Here is a 19,856-nt window from a genome sequence, read left to right as displayed (position 1 = left end):
GCTCCGCGCATGCGCGGGCCCCGCCCCACCCGCGGAGCGGCCCCTCCGCCCCCGCCCGGGCCCGGGGACGGGAGGGGGATTTTGGGTGGAAAGCACCGGGAATTCGGCTGGGGAGGTTACGCTCCCCGCCGGCTAGAGGGGTCTGGCACTAACGCCCTTCGCCCGCCCCCACGAAAGGGCAGAAGTTGAGGTTTGGGTTCGGTTTTGGGTCCTCCCGGGGCGCGTGGACTCGCCAGGGCAGCGGCGAGTCTGGGAGATGACTCAGAAAAGCCGGTCAGCAAAATTTGAGGTAGTGTCTGGGCAAATGTTTAAAAGGCAGCCCTGCTATTTTAATAATACTCTTTAGTGGCCTTGTGGAACACAAAGTGCTGTATTAACTTCAAATACTTAAGGCTGACTCTGTTTTTTTCCTGTGTTGCACTGCAGAATCTCCAGTCATCTTTGTTGTGAGATCAACCAGAAAAAAACACCAGAATTTCTGTATTACTGCACTGTCATTTTTCAGCTGGAGACCTGAGCCAGAGGCAGCTCCCTCAGCCCAGTTCATGCTTCACAGCCCTTGCATGAAAAGTCTCACCAGTATTTACTCATCCTCTAAAGGTTGTGTGGCCAGGCCCTAGCACACATTCCTAAGTGGTATGGAAAAAATTATGGTCCAAGAGAAGTAATGTTTTTTACCTTAATGTTTGAAAAAAAAAAATACAAAGCCACATTGTCTGGAACATGAAAAAAACTTTGCTGCAGTGAGGAATGAGGGAATACACTGAACTGGAAAATCCTGTAGTTCACTAGGGTTGGGCTAGCCAACTTAATAATTGCTTTTTTCCTTCCATCTCTAATGAGAAGTGGAGCATTCACAGACATGGGTATTAACAGTGCATGGCCTTAACACACTGTCTAACTCTGTGAAGCAGAGATATTAAAATAAGAGGTTTGGGTGTCTATTTGCATTCTGCTTTGCAACATTAGTGTCTGAGTACCCAAACAGAACCCATTAGAACATTTGTGTCTGAGTACCCAAAGGTTTTTAAGCTGACAGAAGGGTAGTTTGAACGTGTCTGTGGTGGGGCTCTGCCCTGCTGCATCCTCAGCTGGTTGCACTTGGCGTTCACACTGGGCCAGTCTCCCAAACTTCAGTCAGTCCACAATGCAGAAGGAAGGAGACCAAATGGCACAACTGACAGGGGTGTCCCAGACCTTTGCAGGTACCACAGAGGAGCTAAGCACAATTTTTCACAAGCTTCAGATTTTAATGCTATTTGAAACAATAACAGGCTTTTTATTGAAAAATTTTTAGTTTGAAGCAAACAGTCCATGCAAGGATTCCTAAACTCGGTAATTCTTCTCTTTAGAAAGAACCAACCTGCATGTCCAGGCAAACTAAGGACATACACATGTGATTGTTACTCATAAGCACTCCATGCTCTGGTCAGGCTTAGGAGGTTCACAGAGCCCCTTGTGCACAGGGCTTCTCTGTTCTGCTCAGTGTCTCCTCTCAGCAGTTGGGTTTCCTCCTTTTTAACAGGTCCCTGCATGACAAATGTTTGCAGCTCTTGTTTTATGTGTCTTGTTAATAATCATGCCACTATCAGTCAATCCTATTGTACCTGGGGTAAACACACTGCTCCACACCCCGGACTCTGCTTCACCAGTCTCCAGCCACCCTGTTTTTCTGCCTGGCTCAGCCCACTCACCACTGTGCCCTTGTTCAACACTTGCCAGTACCTCACTTCTTATCACAAGGAGTATGAATCAGTGTCATATAAGGCATAAGAATTTCGGCCTCATTTCTAGGGGCTGCTTGTCTACTCATGCCATACATGGAAAAAATTCATGAGTCACTTCTTTTCTGTTCTTTGTGGGCTCAGTTTAACACTGACTGAGGTTATGGGGATGGTGCAGGATCTCAAAGTCCTACCTCTCTGCAAAGCTGCAAGGGAGACAAAAAGACAGCAAGCAGCAGAGAGAGACAAATATATATTCACAACTATAGACAGTAACAGGTATTTATAGGAGTTGAACTGGAAGTATCTATTATTATTTTAGAAGTAATTATATCATGAAAGTATTGTAGCAAATCCCCAAAGTTCTCGCTTCAATTTGCAAGCAAACAATAGGAACTGACCCCCACCTTTGTTTCATTCTGTCATCTCTCAGCATATAATTCTGTGAATGTGTTACTTCACAAAAGCAAAGGCTTTGTAATGAGCAGATCAGGTATGTGCCGTTACCACTGTTTTGTCAGACGTGGCTTTTTAAAAGCACCTCAACTTTCTGCTTCATTTCTCTGGAATTTTAAAAGCCTTCCCTGCATTTTACACTGGGTGGCTGAGAATTCTGAACTCAATGACTGTTCATCTCTCATTATTAACAGAGGCCTTTGGATTCCAGAATTTCAGTGATCAGCAACTGAAGACAGAAGGGCACCACTATGGTGATGTCTCATTAAAACTTTGAAAAGACCTTCTCAGAGTTCAGATAATGTGGAAGCTTGATTTGTCCATGCAGATGGACAAATGCCAGCACCCCAAACTGCTTACAAAGAAAATCCCTCATAAGAATTCTCAAAGAGCAGCAAAATTTGCTGACATGGAAGGATATTGCATGCATAAGGTGGACAATAACATGGACAGTTTTATTTGAAGCTTTTTACAACCCATTGTTTCAAAAAATACTCATACATACGTTTGTAAAAGCAAAGGAATGTCTTAAAAAGTAGGTTATATTGCATAAAGTCAAACATAAGTTAAATAATGCAAAAATTAAGATTGGTGCCTCGTGTGTAATACTGATGGCAGTCAGCCCCCAAAGCCTTTCTGTTCTCTTCTTGCAATTTTATCCCATTCACTAAACAAAAGAATGAATAAATTTTAATTAAACTTTGAATCAGGCAGAAACACATACCCAGCCAAAGAAATTGGGAGCATTACTGGGTGCCACAATAGCAACAGAGCCAGCGCCTCTCTCTCTGATTTACCTACTCTCACTCTGTTCCTCCATCTCAAAAATTCCCCTGCTTTTCATTATCTGTGACCCTATTTCCTAAATTTCTGCCCATCACTTAGCTTCTCATCAACCCTTCTTTTTCCTCTCACTGCTTTTCAGAGCTCTTTCTAGAATTCAGCCAGTCACAGTTTCTCAATTTCCTATTTGTTTTCACTCTCTTCAAGAAACCACTTCTGCAGTATCTCTGATAATTAAATCTCTCCTATGATTACATGTATTTTTACCACTTTCATAACGCTGGAGAGTGCTGACTCCAAATAAACAGCTGCTGTGATTTTCAGTGTACCTAAAGGAAAGCCATAGCAATCCCTGTGTTGAAAAGCTGGAGAGCTGGGTGGTGATGTAAGGAAAGGGATGAATCAGGTTTTGTTCAGCGAACAAAAGCATCACAGTTCTTTCCCAAGATCCCTTGCCAGTGGGGCATAATCTGGAATACAAAGAATCGAAGTAAATAAAATAAAAATCATTGGGCTGAATAGTGGCAGAAGAATAACAGTTGCATTCAGAAAGAGGCAAATCATATGGTACACGGGTACAAGCCTCTAGTATTTTTAGCATCTCACAGTGCCAATATTAACTAAATAATCCTGAAAAAACTCCTGTAAGGAAACTACATAAATATTATTCTAACCTCCCCTTTATTGATAAAGAACCGGAGACAGAGACTTACTGTATCAGTGATAACCTGAAAAAGTGTTTCATTTCAAACCTGAGACATTTCCATGTCTCTAGCTGAGCTGCCAGCTCCTAGAGCATTATTGAACACTGGGAATGCAGCACTCAGTGTTGTGCCTGGAGTCACAGTGACTCAGAATCACAGGGAGCATTCAAATGCTGCATTTCTGGGGCACAGTGATGGCAGTGTCCAGCACACCCCACTGGCTGCTCTGCTGCAGTCAAGTGGTGATAAGCAGGGCAGGAGACTTGCACACACGGCTGAGTCGGGCTGGAAACACTGGGATGGGATTAGACTTCCAGAGTATGACATTCTCAGACATCACTGCTTCTAGCACCTGCTTAAAACAAACTATGTAACAGAGGAGACAGAAAAAAGCAACAAAGTATTGTAGGAAACTGTAAAAAGAGGTGTGAGAGGAAACCAAAGAGCATAAAACATGTTAAGAGTAAAATACACTGCTACCAAGGTATTTTAAGGATTCTTCTGTTCTTAGTGCAGAATATGGGCTCTGTTCTAGATTTTTTCCTAATGTGGGTTTAATTTATAAGTGGGGTAGAGAGGCTGGTGCATATTCAAGTGAGTTTTCTGAACCAAAAAGCAATTTGGAAAAAAACCCCAAACTTTTAAGACCTTGAAATCTGTCTGTTGGTCCCTCCTTAGTCTGCAGCACATTAACATCTGCACTGACTCTCCCCATTAAAGTCACTGAATAAAGAAATATTTGGCATCTCTGAGGCCTGCAATGTCATCACCTTTTGCTTCCTAACTCCTTAGATCACAGAGACGTGATCTAATCTCTTAATTCCCAAAGCAACCTTTGGAGCTTTCCACACAGTTTTCCGCTTTAAATTTTCAAGGATTCTTACCTAGCTTCCCCCTGAGTTACCTGTGGGAATTTTTTCTCTCTTACATGCAGCACGAACAGCAATTTAGGATGAGAGCTCCTGGGCTTCAGTAGTTATGCACAGAAGTGCATTGCTCAAAACGCTCAGAGATGCGTGATGTGAACCCGAGGCACGGGAAGGGAGCCAGGAGGCATCAATCTGACATGCAGTCACTTCTTTTATTTCACCCTAGAGCATCCCAGGACGTAGCAGTGCACATCAAGGTGAAAGGGAACGTGCATGTGCTTTAGAATTTCCACGCTGCTCTTCCTGCCTCTTGCCTCTACTAATTTACCACAGTGCAAACCCACCACGAAACATATTCCTCAGTACAAAGAAAAGATTATGCTGTTCGGGCTTTGAATTGTAATTATATGGTCATAATCAAATCACCACTTTGCACTTATTAACGTTAGGATTGAGCACCACCATGTGTTTTCACAGCTAAATAAATGGAATTATTAATCTGCACCATATGAATGTTGTCAGGATCAGAGCATCTTTCGAGGATGTCCTAAAAGCCAGGATACTAAAACACCAGCATCATGCCAGAAACTAGATATGTATAAATACCTATTAATACCTTTTCATATTACTCCTCAAACAGAAAAGAAAACCCCAAACCCAAAACCCTACTGCCTCTTTTTCAAGAGAGCTTTTTCAAAGCCAACAAGAAAATAATAAAAAATATTTAAAAAAAATTATAACTAGAGAGGCAATCACACTACATGTCATTTTTGTAGCCTGAATTTTTAAGAAGGCCTGGAGGGTGCATATTTTCATGACAGGGTGTGACTTCAATTACTAGCTGCAGTTTTGGAAGCTTCCCAGCACTACTGCAACGTGCTGCCTGTGTGCAGAGGACAACTGTGTGTCATTAAAGCAAAAAGCAAACCCTCGGTGACTGGGATACAAACACAGCAACTGGTTTTAAGTGGACTTAGGTGCAGTCAGAAACTAAACTTGACAAGAACAGTCACTGCAGCAATCTCCCATTCGCACCCTTCACGTAAGAACCAAAGCAGTGTTTTTACGTGAAAACCTGAACACAGAACAAACTCAAAATTCATATCCAGGCAGGAAATACATTAAATTAATATCCACTTAGGAAAGAAATCAGGCTTCTACACACTTTTTGCTTATATTGCCCTTCTCCACTGAGATTTATTTTTACTAGGAATAGCTCTTAGAAGTTCCAGCAGCCACCCTGAAGAAACTTGGACTCAGTACAGAGCTGTTTATCTCTGCTCTTTTGTTCTTTTCCCTACTTATCACCAAATTAAAAAGAAAGAGAAAAACTATCTAACCTCTCAACACAGCAAGACCTAAGGTAATGGAGGACTGAAACCTTCACTTCCTTCTCCAAATTCACCACCATCTCTACCAAGTGGAACCACAGTCTGTGTCACCTCCATGTGATTTCACATAAGAAACCACACTACTGCACAACAACTTTCTTCCCTTTAAACTATTTCTGTAAAGCAGAATATGTGAGTGCAAAAGGCCATTTTGGGGCAAAGTACATTTTTTCTTCTACATCTGTTATCCACCCACAAAACCGCTGCAGCTGAAGCCAGTTCCCAAGAATCCCACCAGTGGCCAAGAAGTGACCCCTGATTCAACAGATACAACAATACACCCGTAAAGAGTCAGCTTAGGAGTGAAGGGAGTTTTGAGTCATAGAATCATGGAATGGTTTGGGTTGGAAGAGACCTTAAAGATCATGTAATTCCAACCCTCCAGCAGTGGGAAGGAACACTTTCCAGTAGAGCAGGTTGCTTCAAGCCCCATCCAACCTGGTCTTGAACACTTTCAGAGATGGGGCAGCCACAGCTTCTCTGGGTAACCTGTGCCAGTGTCTCACCTCCCTCACAGGGAAGTATTTGTTCTTAACATCTAATCTAAACCTACTCCTTCAGTGTGAAGCCATTCCCGCTTGTCCTGTCACTCCATGCCCTTGTAAATAAGTTTCTCTTCATCTTTCTTTAGGCTCCCTTCAGGCCCTGGAAGGCCACAATTAGGCCACCCCGAAGCTTCTCCTCTCCAGGCTGAACAATCCCAACTCCCTCAGCCCTTCCTCATGGCAGAGCAGCTCCATCCCTCTCATCATCTTGGTGCCTCCTCTGGACTCGCTCCGTGTCCTTCCTGCGCTGGGAACCCCAGAGCGGGGCAGCGCTGCAGGGGGGTGTCTCAGTCGGTAGCCGTGGGTACGGAACAATCTTCTTTAAAGGTTAACGACAGAAAAGACACACTGGCGGCACAGCTGCCCCTGCCAGCCGCCTCTGCGGCCTCCCCCGGCGCTGAGCTCCCACGGGCGCAGCTCCCTGTGCGACCCCGCTCCCAGGGAGCTCCGTGACGGAGCGGCCCCGCTGGCGCTGCCCGCCCGGCCCCGCGCACATCCGGGGCCTCCCGCTTCCGCCGGGGCCAGTTCCGCTTCCTGCGGGCGGACGGGACGGGGCCGGTGCCGCGGCCGGTGAGCGGCCGCTCCGCGCTGCGAGGGCGGATCGGCGGCCCCGGGCAGCCCGGTGGGTGCGGCGGGGGAGGATCGGCGGCCCCGGGCAGCCCGGTGGGTGCGGCGGGGCCGGGGGGGAGGCCGGGCCGCTGTAGGGAGGCGGGGGCGGGCGGCTGTCGCGGCCGTGCCGCTGTCCCCGCGGGGCGGGAGCGGCGCCGGGGCCGCAGCAGCGCCGTGTGGGAGCTCCCCTCGCCAAGGCCGTGTCGGTGCCGGGACAGCCCGGCCGCGGGAAAGGGGCGATCCCGGGCTGGCACCGAGCTGGCCCCAGACCCCGCTCCCCACCTGTTACGGGGCCGCACTTTGTACGGCTCATCAGGCACTTTGTGTGTTTCGGGGGTTTTATGTTGCTTAGTGCGACTAATAGATGTGGGTGTCTCTCTTCGCGGTCTGCCAAGATAAATCGGTGCGATGCTACAATTTCTCAGCACGACTTCAACGCTTTCTCTATGACCTTCCAGTCCATTGGCGCTTGGTGGTCCAAGGGCCTTGTGAGGGCTCAGGAGGTGTAATTAACCCAGGGAAGTTGTGTTAAACAGCACCCAGCCCCCAAGGTAGAGCCCTTCTCCCCCTGTCTTCCTCTGCTTCTGATCCACTTTCCTGTATTCATTGATTCCATCCCCGTAGTGTTTGGTGTGGGATAAAAGTGCCTTGTCCCTGATGCTGCTCATCGTGACAGGGCTGTGCTTGTGTAAGGATCAAGGGTTGGTTGAGTGCTCAGCTTTGGAGGGATGAGCGTTTCAATTTAGCACCGGACAGAGACTTGAGAAGTTTTCTTGCAGTTCTTGCCCTGTGCATTTCCTTGCAGAATGATTTGAGGTGTATGGTACAGGTAAGGAAACAGGCAAATAAACCCTTCTTTCTGTAAACTTAGTCCAAGGATTGTGGACAGGAATAATTTATGGCAGTAACCCTATGTATCAACATTGCTTGACATTGCAGCCTTAATCTCAGTCGAACCTCTTAGTGCTTCTAAGACCCCTTCTTCATGAGTCTTTTTCACAGTATAATACCAGGTCCCTATCTGATTTGAGAATATTCGGGGAAAAAAGGAAAAAAAAAATTCATTTTTTGTGTTACCACTTTTCCTCTTCAGTTTGTTTTCAGGACTCATAGAGACAGTAGTGTGGAGGTGAGGCTTGTAGTGTCCTCAGCAAGCAGGTTGTATCTAGCCCACTTCTCACCTGGTCTGAGCTTGGTGGGGATGCCTGAGCAATCACTTGTTTGTTCCCAGTAGCTTTTACTGCATAAAAGAGAAGTATTTTGTCTGAGAGCAGGTAACCACTGACAATACAATGCTAGAAAGGAAGAGGGATCAGATCTTTGGATTCTGAGATTTTTTAGAGTTGTCAGGCCTGCATTTATTGGTGTAATGCATTTCTTGAAGGTGGATAGCCCCAGGTTTTTCACAGGTCTGCCCTCTCTTTGAATACCAGTCTTTCGAGGACAATTTCACCATCAGTGGTGCAGAGGCCTTCTCTGCATCTCCTGACACTCTGTATCAGCCTTTTCATACCTTTCTAGCTCCTTGACTCTCTGTTTCCAAGCCCTAACAGACAAAACCACGTTCTTAATTTTGCATTAACCTAAAAATCTTGGATTTCTGCTGTGTTTAATGTAGGACTGAACTGTTAAATACAGTTTGTATAAACGATGCTGTGTAAACTAAGGATAGTGTAATTATGGTTGTTTTGTCAGCACTGCAATGCAAGTGCAGCTCTTACAGTGTAATTGCATTGTGGGGGTGTATGTTTTGGCTTTGTTTTCAAACTCCTACATTGATACTGCTACAGTGAGATGTGACCTGGGGTGTGTATTACTGCAGGTAATGCACAGTGAAAGGGATTAGAGAAATCCAGTGCCAAAAATGGACTGTTGTGTTCAGAAAACTATTTTTGTGTGTTTATGTATTTTAGGTATTTAATAATTTGCTGTTTTATTGTTGCATGTGTGAAGGTACCCACGGGTGGTTTGGTTGCATAAGTGTTGCAGAGGACGTTTCTGAGCTTTGCAATGACTTTTGTGGTGCTGCAGTGCTCTGCTGGAGTGCTGGGTGTGCAGTGCACAGGCTGTACCTGCACAGAACACACAGCCAACGGTGACTGTGACACTGCTAAATACATCAAAGTGCAACTCAGAGCCCCAGTTCTAGCACTGCTCTTTATCCCTTTGTTCCAACACTTTATCAACATGTTTTGTCATCCGCTCATGCGAAACAAACAGCTCTTTGATGTGCAGTATAATAAAAAATCAAGAACACTTTAAATAGATGTTATGGTTTGTCTTCTGAAAAGAGCAGTTCTCCTGTTTCTTCCTTACATGATCTTTGTTTTCCTCCTGCAGCAGATTTTTCAGAAAACAATACTGAACATATGCTTCAAGGATGTCTCTCTCTCTCATAATAAAATGGGGTGGACAGGAGTATACAATAACCTCGCTGTCAGAAGAAGACACAGTGTTGGACCTGAAACAGTCTCTTAAAGGCCTCACTGGAGTGTTACCAGAGCGTCAAAAACTACTTGGGCTTAAAATGAAGGGTAACTATTCTTGTTTGATGTTTGTTGTGGATGTGCCTGAGGTGTTTAAGGACAAACATCCTCTAAACCTAGGCAAGATGCCCACTAACAGGGCATCTGCCTCCCAGTTCTAGCTCTCAAGTGAACATGAATACAGACATTTTATGAATCGCTGGATATTGATTATTATTGATACATTTACCTGGTAATTAACTCAATTCCAGCTGAAACCAGGACACTGTATGTGGAAGAGAATGATAATACAGCTTGGGATATCTGGTATTTTACAGGGAGCTTATTTCAGTTGAGCATGAAATGTATTGACATTTTTCTAAAATCTATCCCAGTAAAAAAATTCAAATATTACCTGTTTGTGTTACAGGCAAACCTGCAGATGATGATGTTAAGCTTGGAGCTCTCAAGTTGAAACCAAATACAAAAATAATGATGATGGGCACTCGTGAAGAGAGTTTGGTAAATATTTTAGCTGTTCATTAGGTTTTAATTTAATTAAATTTAATTTAAATTGTGATTTTAAATTTTGAATACTTCACTCATCATTTGATAAATTATATAGTACAGTAGATTTCGGTTTGCATTTATTTTTCTATGTAAAGTTAGCTTTCCTGAAGATTTCTGAGAGCAGTGTGTATTCATGAAACTCCTGTACTGCTCTGGACTTGAAGTACAAACCTGTTATTTTGATAATCACTGACTTGTCAGATCTGATTGATCATCAATATACTTTAGTAATTCTTTCCACTACTTAAGTGAAATCATTTTGGTTAAATAGTATTTTTGTCCTGTAATGTGCAGTAACAGAAACTTGATATCCATTGTTATTTTCCTTCTGTGGTTCTAGTTATCTTTTATTATTATTATTATTCCTTTAGGAAGATGTCCTTGGGCCACCTCCCGATAACGATGACGTGGTCAATGACTTTGATATCGAAGAGGAAGTTGTGGAAGTAGAAAATAGGTTAGGAGTTTTAGGTATTAAAACAGTTTGTTTGTTATTGAAAGCAGAGTGTGCATTTTAATTAACTGTAACTTTTTGCACTGTTACATTAGGGAAGAAAATCTACTAAAAATTTCCCGTAGAGTTAAAGAATACAAAGTGGAAATTCTGAATCCTCCTAGAGAAGGGAAAAAGCTGCTGGTTCTAGATGTTGATTATACACTTTTTGGTGAGTTTTTATGCAACTTGTGGGATGTTTTTGTTTAAGAGCTCGGTTTATTTGCCAGATCACATTTCTTGAGTTTTGCTTTGCTGTCTTATACAGCATACCTTCTGCTTTGTATGATTTTGTGGTCTTCTGCTCACATTTTAAAAACCCTTGGGCTTTTAAAATGTTGCATGGTGTTGATTTTAGTGCAAGAAGATATAAAAAAGTGGCAATTTAGTATTCTGTCTAAATAGTCTTTCTCTTGACACCTTGTGTTTTGTGGCAGGGCAAGATATTGTAAGATAGTCATCCTGGTCTGTACCTGATTGACTCCATTTTTTGGGGGGGTGGGACAATAGCTTCAAATTTTATTTACAAGTTGTTACTAAACATTCACAAAAGCATGTTTTACCTGAAAATTCTGTCAAGCTGGTTTTTTTGGAAACCAGAATTTTCCTTCTGACCTTATTTTCTGGGGTGTAGGTGTGGCATGGCAGCATAACTGTGAATAGTAAATAATAGCTTTCCTTTTTGATGAGATTTGTTTCCAATCTAAGATCAAAATTCAACCCATTACTGAGTTTAAAATTTTTATTTAAAGGTCTTCTGCTAGCAGGTTTTGGCAACAGTTTTTGAATTGGAACAGGCAATGTTTGCATCTCTGAAATGAGCTTGATATATGCTTACAAAATAGCTGGACTAGGTTTTAAGGAGTCTGTTTCATATATGTCCTGTTACAAATTTGCTAAGTGCACAGATGAACTATTTGTCCTGACTTTTCAAAGATACTCATACTCAGAGAACTCTGATTTAATTATTAGCTAAGCCCACAAGGACTTCTAAGGATAAACAGATAAATATCCTCTCTGCTTCTTCTTTCCACCTTTAAAACAGGGATGGTAGTTTGCTATGAATTCATGCATGATCTTATAGTGCCTCAGTGTTTCCCTCATGAAACTCTTCAGGTCTTTGGATAGATAGGAAAGTCAGACTGAACTTTAATAACTTATACTTTAATAATGAATTGCTTATCTCTTATATTCTTTTTAGACCACAGATCGTGTGCTGAAACTGGGGTAGAACTGATGAGGCCATACCTTCATGAATTCCTGACTTCTGCATATGAGGATTATGATATTGTAATTTGGTGTAAGTTTTATACTCAGTACCTCAGAGTTTAGAGTAAATTGTCATTCAGAGCAGACACTCCAGGTGGGAGGTTTTTATATTGCTTTTAGTGTGAATCACAAGATCTGAAACAATACAGAAATGTTTGGCTGTAAGTCACACAGCTATTGGGGATATTTTAGAAAAATAGTAATTCTTACGTGAAAAAGCTGACAGCAATGGGTCTCAGCATCACTTTACTGAGTGTTACTTTGTACAAACAAACAAGTGCTTGAAGTAACAGAACTATATAATCAACATTCAAACACTTTTTGATAGTGATCTTTACAAATAATCTCCATCCAGACAATACCTAGTGAACTGCCAAATGAACCAAATTCTGCTGTCTGCAGGGATGGTTGATCCTTTGCCTTTGCATGCTGGGTTGTTTCCTGTCCAACAGCTGCAGAACAGACTTTAGCCAGAGCAGGTTTCAAACCATATTAAAATTGTATTGCAAAATGTCATTTTCATAGTCTGGAACAATATTTCTATATATTCTTAGGTAAGTGGGCAATGTTGAGACTTTGTCCTTTCCAGACCTTATGTATTCTTATCATTGCTTCCAGGAGGAGATCTGCACAGCAGTGTGATTCCTCAAACCAGGTGTAGCCCATTCCTTATGATCCTGCAGACTGTAGAGTTTAGTAACAGCTGATCTAGAAAATGGTTTCAACACTTGCACTGCTCATCTACTTGTTCATTTGAAAAGTAAACTTTTCCAAATAAGAACAGACTTCCATGAAGGAAGACTGTCTTTAAGGCAGTAACCCTACAAGCTGCAATGAAGATAGATCTTTCTGAAATTTTATGTAAAAATTTGATTAATGAAGTGAGCAATTCCTTGGCTTATTCAATTTTGCCTGTTAATGACTTATTTTGATAAAGTATTCTTTCTGTTTTCTCCCATTTGTTTCAGCTGCTACTAATATGAAGTGGATTGAAGCCAAAATGAAAGTAAGTTGTCCTGAAAATGTGTGATTGGTTCCTGGTTGGGATAACTCTTCGTGTAGTTGGGGTCATCTCATCATTACAGAATGGGTTAGAAACTGGGGAGGTTGTATGAATCATAACCTCAGTATTTTAAATTTTCATAGTCACTTTAAATTGTCTCCCATCACAAAACTAGATTAAATCTAACTTCAGAATTCCACACAAACTATCAGCATAGGTGCTAAATTTAGCAGAACTAAACACAAGTCAGTACCTGCTGAAACTTGGATTCGTCATGCAGCCTTCACAGTTGCTTTCATCTTACCTCTAATTATAGATCTCTAGTCTTTAAATGTAATTTTTTTTAAAGGAGCAGACAGATGTGAGATGCTGCAGTAGGTTATCAAGAGGAAACTCTTCATATTTATCTTTACCTATTGCAGCTGTGTGATTCTGTGACTTCCTCTGCCTTATTAAACATCCCGTAAGAGCTCTTCTTTCAGTCCTGGTTTCTTCCTTACTGAAATTGGGCAGGAAGCCAGTTTTGCACAGCTGACCCCGTGGTAAACATATTTACTGTCAGGCTTAGCTGTAAATCTAATGAGCTTACTAAGAATTGCTGTGTGTTTGGTTGGTGGGTTGGGGCATTTTATAAATCAAAGCTTGTTTCCATTTCAGGAAAAAGTTTTCCAAGTTTAAGCTTTTATATCTCCAATTATTATTATACACTATTTTTTCAGGTTTTAACAGAGCAAAGCACATTTTTCTAGTGTTCTCTTCCTCAAAATAATTAATTTCTACATTTTTTTTCTAAACAAAAATGCCTCAGAGTGATCTCAGAAATGGGAACCTGTAGTCAGAACTGTAAAGTGAAGTTAGTGCAAGTACAATCAGTGTTGAGCCTTGCAAACATTGTACTTCATGTGGCAGTGTTACATGTTTATCTTGTGTCTGTCAGTGTAGTGCAAGGATTTGATCTTGTGGAAAACCAGTGTTCAAAACTGGGCTGTTTCCCCTGCACTCGTCACCTTTCTACATTTCTAGTTTGCTTTCCCAGCCCTTTCATGTCACTGAATCTCTCTCTGTACCTGCTCCTGAATCTTGATCCGTTGAGATTCCTACCACTAGATGCCACCTGCTGTTTCTCCTTAAACTGGTGGCACCAGGGGTGCTTATCTACAAAAGTTTCAGTTTTTGTCAGGGAACAGTGATCCCAGCAATGCTTGGCACTGAAGTTTTTGTTTTAAACTACAAAGCAGGAACAGCACTAAAAAGAAGGGAGTATCAGATAACCAAATTTAATCTCTCATTTGCCATCTATTTATGCCTGGAATTCAAACAGTCTAGAACAGCTGGTTCTGTCAGTATAACAGGATACTGACCCAGGCAGGTAGTGCTTTTCATTTGCCAGATTCACTTTTTCATATGAAAGCAAATCAGTTACATGTGGCTGGATATTTGCAGGAGAGCTGCTTCAGTGGATATTTTCTCCTTGTTATGTAGCTTTGCATGTTACTGCTGTTGGACACACCAGAGGTCATCAACAATATCTGTGTTAGACCATGTCAGCAGATTTTACTACTACTTTTCAGCATTTGAAAGGAATTGAAATGGAAATGATGCTCTCTCATCTAGTTGAAGTTTTTTAGCTTTAAAAAGGATGTTTTCCTTAGAGTCTTTATCTCAAGAGTTATCAAATCTTTAAAGTGCAAACTGACAAATTTCTGACTTATGTCTTGGACATGTGCAGGGGGGAATGGTAACAATGAACTGTTACAAATATTTCATCTTAAATTGGGCTGTGGTTTGTGCAACTCACTGTAAGGAACAAATAGCAGTCAGTACACAGTTGCTATAGGTAGTAAAGTTGAGGCATGTAGAACTTGTGAAAGATTGTGCATAAAGGTATGAGCAAGGCCTCTGTATTTTGCCTTTTCTGCAAAGTTGCTTTGATTTTATGCTGACATCAGTTTTTAAGTTACTGCTACTAAACACTGCAAAAATAAATTCCTATCAGCTTTTTTCTCATGGTAGAACAGTGGCCATTTATGATTCTCATTGTGTAACAAATTTAACTTGCCCCAGATATCTATTTTTAGCGTGACTCTGGTAATCCTCCACTGCTCACCCCGTGACAAACAATGCATTGCAATTGTGGCTCCAGTTGTTCAGCAGTAAAACTGTCTTAATTAGAAGCTTTAATAATAAATATTTATGATGCAGGAGCTTGGAGTGAGTACCAACACAAATTACAAGATAACTTTCATGCTGGACAGTGCTGCCATGATAACAGTGCACACTCCTCGAAGAGGACTAATAGATGTAAGTACCTATTTTCTCCTGATCTTTTTTCTACATTCAGCTGACTTGTTGCCACACCCCTTTGAAATATTCAACAATAAAGCTGTGCTGAAGTTTTCATGCAAGAAAACTGTAAGAATCTTGGAATCACAGATTTTTTTTGCTACTGAAAGTCTCTATTAATATTTTGAGTCATGCATTTGTATGTCACAGGTTTCAAATCAAATAGTAGGTAACAGTTACAAGAAAATTTAGTACCAACAGAAAGCTTATCCTTAGTGTGGAGTATTTAGTATGTTATATTATTTCACATATCTTCCTTTGTTAAAGCCAAACTACCTGCTAATGCTAAAGGAAAAGAATACAAGTGTCTATTTAAGTTTGGAATCAGGTTGCTATAGATGGTATTTTCAGCTCCTGTATATGATCTGATTTACCTCAGGTACCTTGTATGTGTTGTATTTCCAGGTGAAGCCTCTTGGTGTTATCTGGGGAAAGTTTTCAGAATATTACAGCAAAAAGAATACTATTATGTTTGATGATATTGGCCGAAACTTCCTAATGAATCCACAAAATGGACTCAAGGTAATGTAAACTGGCATTTTTATTTATTACTTTTTCTTCATCATTCAAATAGTACTTTCTCATACTTCTTAGCTGTATCATGAGGAAAGGTTGTTCTCAACTAGCAAAGTTGCATATTTTATTATATTTTTTATTTACAGTGCCATTTGTCTGGACTAATATTTCCCTAAGAGTAGTATTAAATAAACTTTGTTTCACTATTAACTGAGCTTTTAAGAGACTTCCAAAATCAATAAAATTATGATTTATGTTTGAGTTATACCTGCAAGCTATAATTGAGCTGGGCATTGCTGACAGGCACCATTGAAATATATGACGTTCAATCTCAAGAGTGGTCATATTAAATAGACAGAAAATAAATCAAATAACAAGTGACTGTACTTCATGGTCGTATGCCAGTGTAATCACAAGTGTTCTCTTTGGATAAATAATTAGTACCTTGAGCTGTTTTTACACAGAACAGCAAATATTTCATTTTATACAACTGTCAACCAGTTTGTGCTCTGTTATTAGTGCTGGTTCTGAAAAAGAATGAAACCTAAATTTCTTCATATATATGATGGTAGAGCAGTGTGGTACTGAAAGAAATTTCATGAATTTCTTTTAAAATGAAAAAGATGTTTTCAAATGCAGGAATTCAAGATTTCTTTGAAAGTATCCATGATGTGAAAAGGGTAGCAGTTGATGAGATCTAACGAGATGATCTTAATTAGAAGGAGAATCAGGAATAGCAAAGATCTTGCTGGGAGAGAATTATCCAGAGAGGTCCCTCTAGCTCAGATTTGAAAGGTGTTTATCAAAATGTCATTAACAGCTTCAGACAAAAATGTTGAATCACTAAAACAATGCCTAGGTATAATGTATTCCAGGCTTAAAGCAGCTGTCTGATAAGCTTTATTTCTGACGTCTCTTTTCACAGAAGCTCTGATTGTAGTCAAAGGCTTTTTATTGAAAAAAAGCATCTTGTTCCAGTGATGCCACACAGTTCATAATGCAGAGCTGAAAACCCCTCTTGCAAAAATCTCTGTGAAAACATATTAGAAAATGTGCCAGTCCGTTCTAGATCATTTTATCAGTCTGTCTGGGAGGGGAAGGCTCAAAAACGTGCAAGAGAAAACAAATTTGTTCCAGGGTGGTGCAAAGCAAAACCCCCACAGTCCAGTCTGCAGGAAGAACAGGGCAAATTGGATGTGACCACTAATGGAAAGGTTTTTCTTCCTCCTACCTGTAAGAAGTTATAACTTGACACAGTACTGAAAATACACCTTAATTAATGGTAAATGATAAAGAATCTAAAACTTTTTTTTTGTGAGCCAATGGTTATACTCAGTTTATTTATTTTGTATAGATAAGGCCTTTTATGAAAGCACATTTAAATCGGGATAAAGACAAGGAGCTTCTAAAGCTCACTCAATACCTCAAAGAAATAGCAAAACTAGATGACTTTTTGGAGCTGAATCACAAACATTGGGAAAGGTAAGAACAAAGTCAAAATTCTTGCTTCCTTCTGTCCCTGACCTCACATGTTTTGCTTGAGGTTGTCTCTACAAAGACTGGAAACAGTGGAGCTGATGAACTTTGACATCACTTATGAAGTTATGAAGATCCTTCAGTTTGAGTAGAATTTTAATAAGGTTGTAGTGTTTGGGCAAGTTCCCTAAAATGATAAGATTTTGACAGAATGCATCTGTGTTTTCATACTTTTCCAGTATTCAGGACTGCCAATTATGCAATTATGCTTCCTAAAAGGAAAAGAATATTTGAAAGAAACTGATTCTTGGAAATCTCTCTCTTTTCCCTGCAGAGTTAGGCTGTCAGTTCAGATCCCAGCTCCTTTGTCAGGTGACAACTTTTCTGGCAGTTACTTCAGAGCTCTGGGGTGTTACAGAGTGGTTCTCTGTCACTACCCTGGTTGTGTGGTTTCATAGTATTCATCAGCTCCAAGTTGCTGTGTTATGAACAAGAGTTTTCCAAGTGCTCAGGGCAGCAGTTATCAACCTAATTCTTGGTAGAAAATAACTACCTGAAGTGTTTGGGCAAAATTCTTCTTAATGATTTTATGCAACAGCCTGAAGCTTCAATGCATGTGAAGAAAAGTGTGTGCAATTTGCTGTTTGAAAACCACCTGTTTTAAAAGAACAGCCTTGCAGGCTTGGTACAATTTTCTTTCTTGTTTCTGATTAGACAGAAAGTCAAATGTTAAACCTTAAAAGCAGTGAAAGTCACTGGATAACTCACACTGTCAGTGAAATTGGTTGAATTCTTTTTCCTGGAGTATTTGCAAAGCCTTCACTGTCACACCACGGATTGTTCCAGCTCTAGTGCCAGGAGAGCTGTGGGATCAGAATACAAGCCATGTAACATCACTCAGATTCTCTAAAGAAGCTGGTGGAAGGCTGTTCTTTTCAGGTTATGCTGGATCACTGTTCACTGAAGTGCTGAGTTTATTTGAAGGAGTGCCATTACTAATGGGCCTTTTTATCTTAAAGGATGTAATAGCCACTTTTCCAGCTGATGTAATTTTCCATCCTCTTTAAATAAAACAGGTTTCCATTTCCTTCCTTCCTTTTGTTTAAAAAGCCTGATAGAGTCTAACTAAAAACATGACTTTGAATTACTGTAAGATAACCTATCAGGGAACTGAAAAATGTTGAAATCAAATAAAAATCATAAGTGGTGTTGATTGCATTTCTAGTTTGGGGTTATCAATAGGGGCATTGTTAGTGAGAAAAGAAAGCAGATTCATACTTTGATCTTAAGATCCTGGATATATTCGTGCCTACCTCTTATGTTGTGAAAAACTGTACTTTTATTTCTTTCAGGTATCTTTCAAAGAAGCAAGGACAATAACACTAATAAAACTGTGTGGCACTGAGTTGAAGGGAACATCACTAAGATCATTGGACTTTTCCTTGCTTTTATGCTAGAGTATAATAGTGCTGGACACTGGACCCAATGCCAGAATGACTGCTAAACTTGGTCTTCCAGTTGGTTGGTTGTGGGTTTTTTAAAAGATCACAGCAATAAGCTCAAAGTGGGAGAAACAAGTCAGTTGCTTTTTCTTGCATTCAGTTCTGGCTTTACTTCTCAAAATACTTTCCTCTCCTTTGCTGCCGAAGTACAACCATAACCATCTAAGACCAAAACCATTCTGAAACTAGAAAGAAATATTTAGACCAAAAAAAGTTGAGTAAAAAGCCAACCTTGGCAGTGTATGAATTGTATAAGTCCTCTATTCCCTCCATCTTTAGAAACAGTCTCCCTCTCCCATTCCAGTATTTAAGTCTATAAATTACAAGTTGTCTAAGTTTGGTATGTATTAGTATGTCAGTGTTTCTCTGTGCAAGACAGTAAGATGGGAAAGTACCACCTCTGTGGCAAATTTACCCCAGTATGTGAACTTGTACTATAAAGCAGTGTTTACTGGAAAACAAAAGATTGAAGTTTGAGGGAGAGAAACCCACTGTTATTTGGTCAGTGAAAAGCAGTCTGCCTGAAAAATTCCCCTATGCCAGATAAAGGGTTTAAACCTGAGATGGGAAAGTCACATTCCTAACACAGCATGAACAAAACCCTTGTTCTCTTCTAGCTAAATCTTGTCAAAGTGCAAACACTGTGTTTAAATACAATATTCAGCCATACTGTTCTTAAAATATCATTTACTTGCGCTGCTTATGCCTGCACTAGAGAAGTGTGATGTGACTGCTGTTTGGCATTTCCAACACTTGTGCATTATGCAGTTCATGTATTTGAAAGAAGACTGACCCTTTCAAATAAAAATGGTATATATTGTTCTTAAGGAACTATAGCAGTTGTGTAAATAATAAAGACCTTTTTCATAGTTCGTGTCCTGTGCTGCCTTAAACATTTAGCTTGCATAATAGAGAAACCATCGATAATACTAATTTTGGGGGTTTTGGAGGATTTATTTGGATTCCAGAGACATGGGTTTTGCGTCAGTAGTTAAGTAAGAGACTGGTATGTGCCACTGCAGATTAGGGCAGTGGTGCTGAATAGTGGAGCACCAGCCTGGCTGGGAAAGGAACCTTGACAGCACATGTCAGACTGTCAGGACAGCAGGCACAAATGAGCTGTTGGGCTGAGCACACG

The 19,856-nt window shown here is 40.8% G+C and overlaps 1 protein-coding gene and 1 long non-coding RNA gene across 4 annotated transcripts; one reads left to right on the top strand and one right to left on the bottom strand.

The window, feature by feature from the left end:
• Positions 1–2,609: 2,609 nt before the first annotated feature.
• Positions 2,610–6,339, bottom strand: LOC113947319. The gene is made up of 2 exons (XR_003527673.1): positions 6,209–6,339; positions 2,610–5,611 (listed from the first exon to the last, which is right to left on the bottom strand). It is a non-coding gene; the product is annotated as an uncharacterized LOC113947319 (long non-coding RNA).
• A 678-nt stretch (positions 6,340–7,017) lies between these two features.
• On the top strand, positions 7,018–19,587 carry UBLCP1 (ubiquitin like domain containing CTD phosphatase 1). Of its 3 annotated transcripts, none has more exons than XM_027643632.1 (11): positions 7,018–7,094; positions 9,422–9,615; positions 9,977–10,068; positions 10,488–10,573; positions 10,666–10,781; positions 11,811–11,909; positions 12,847–12,884; positions 15,084–15,182; positions 15,630–15,746; positions 17,095–17,222; positions 18,569–19,587. In XM_027643632.1, exons 2-11 carry the CDS (start codon positions 9,462–9,464, stop codon positions 18,594–18,596), a joined length of 957 nt encoding a protein of 318 aa, XP_027499433.1. In that variant the 5' UTR covers positions 7,018–7,094; positions 9,422–9,461; the 3' UTR covers positions 18,597–19,587. The 3 variants fall into 3 exon arrangements, with proteins under 3 accessions (XP_027499433.1, XP_027499432.1, XP_027499434.1); XM_027643631.1 differs by having other exon boundaries at positions 7,027–7,135; XM_027643633.1 differs by lacking the exon at positions 7,018–7,094 and adding an exon at positions 7,113–7,135 and having other exon boundaries at positions 9,425–9,615.
• The last annotated feature ends 269 nt before the right edge of the window (positions 19,588–19,856 follow it).

This window comes from Corapipo altera, unplaced genomic scaffold (assembly GCF_003945725.1).
Source record: "Corapipo altera isolate COAL_440 unplaced genomic scaffold, ASM394572v1 75, whole genome shotgun sequence".
Classification (NCBI taxonomy): Eukaryota; Metazoa; Chordata; class Aves; order Passeriformes; family Pipridae; genus Corapipo; species Corapipo altera.
This window is presented reverse-complemented; position numbering and strand designations above follow the sequence as displayed.

Coding starts and splice junctions, on each gene's coding strand:
- UBLCP1 (XM_027643632.1), top strand. CDS start 9,462: ATGTCTCTCTCTCTCATAATAAAATGGGGTGGACAGGAGTATACAATA. Junction 11,910..12,846: donor TTATGATATTGTAATTTGGT/GTAAGTTTTATA, acceptor CATTTGTTTCAG/CTGCTACTAATATGAAGTGG. Junction 15,747..17,094: donor ATCCACAAAATGGACTCAAG/GTAATGTAAACT, acceptor TATTTTGTATAG/ATAAGGCCTTTTATGAAAGC.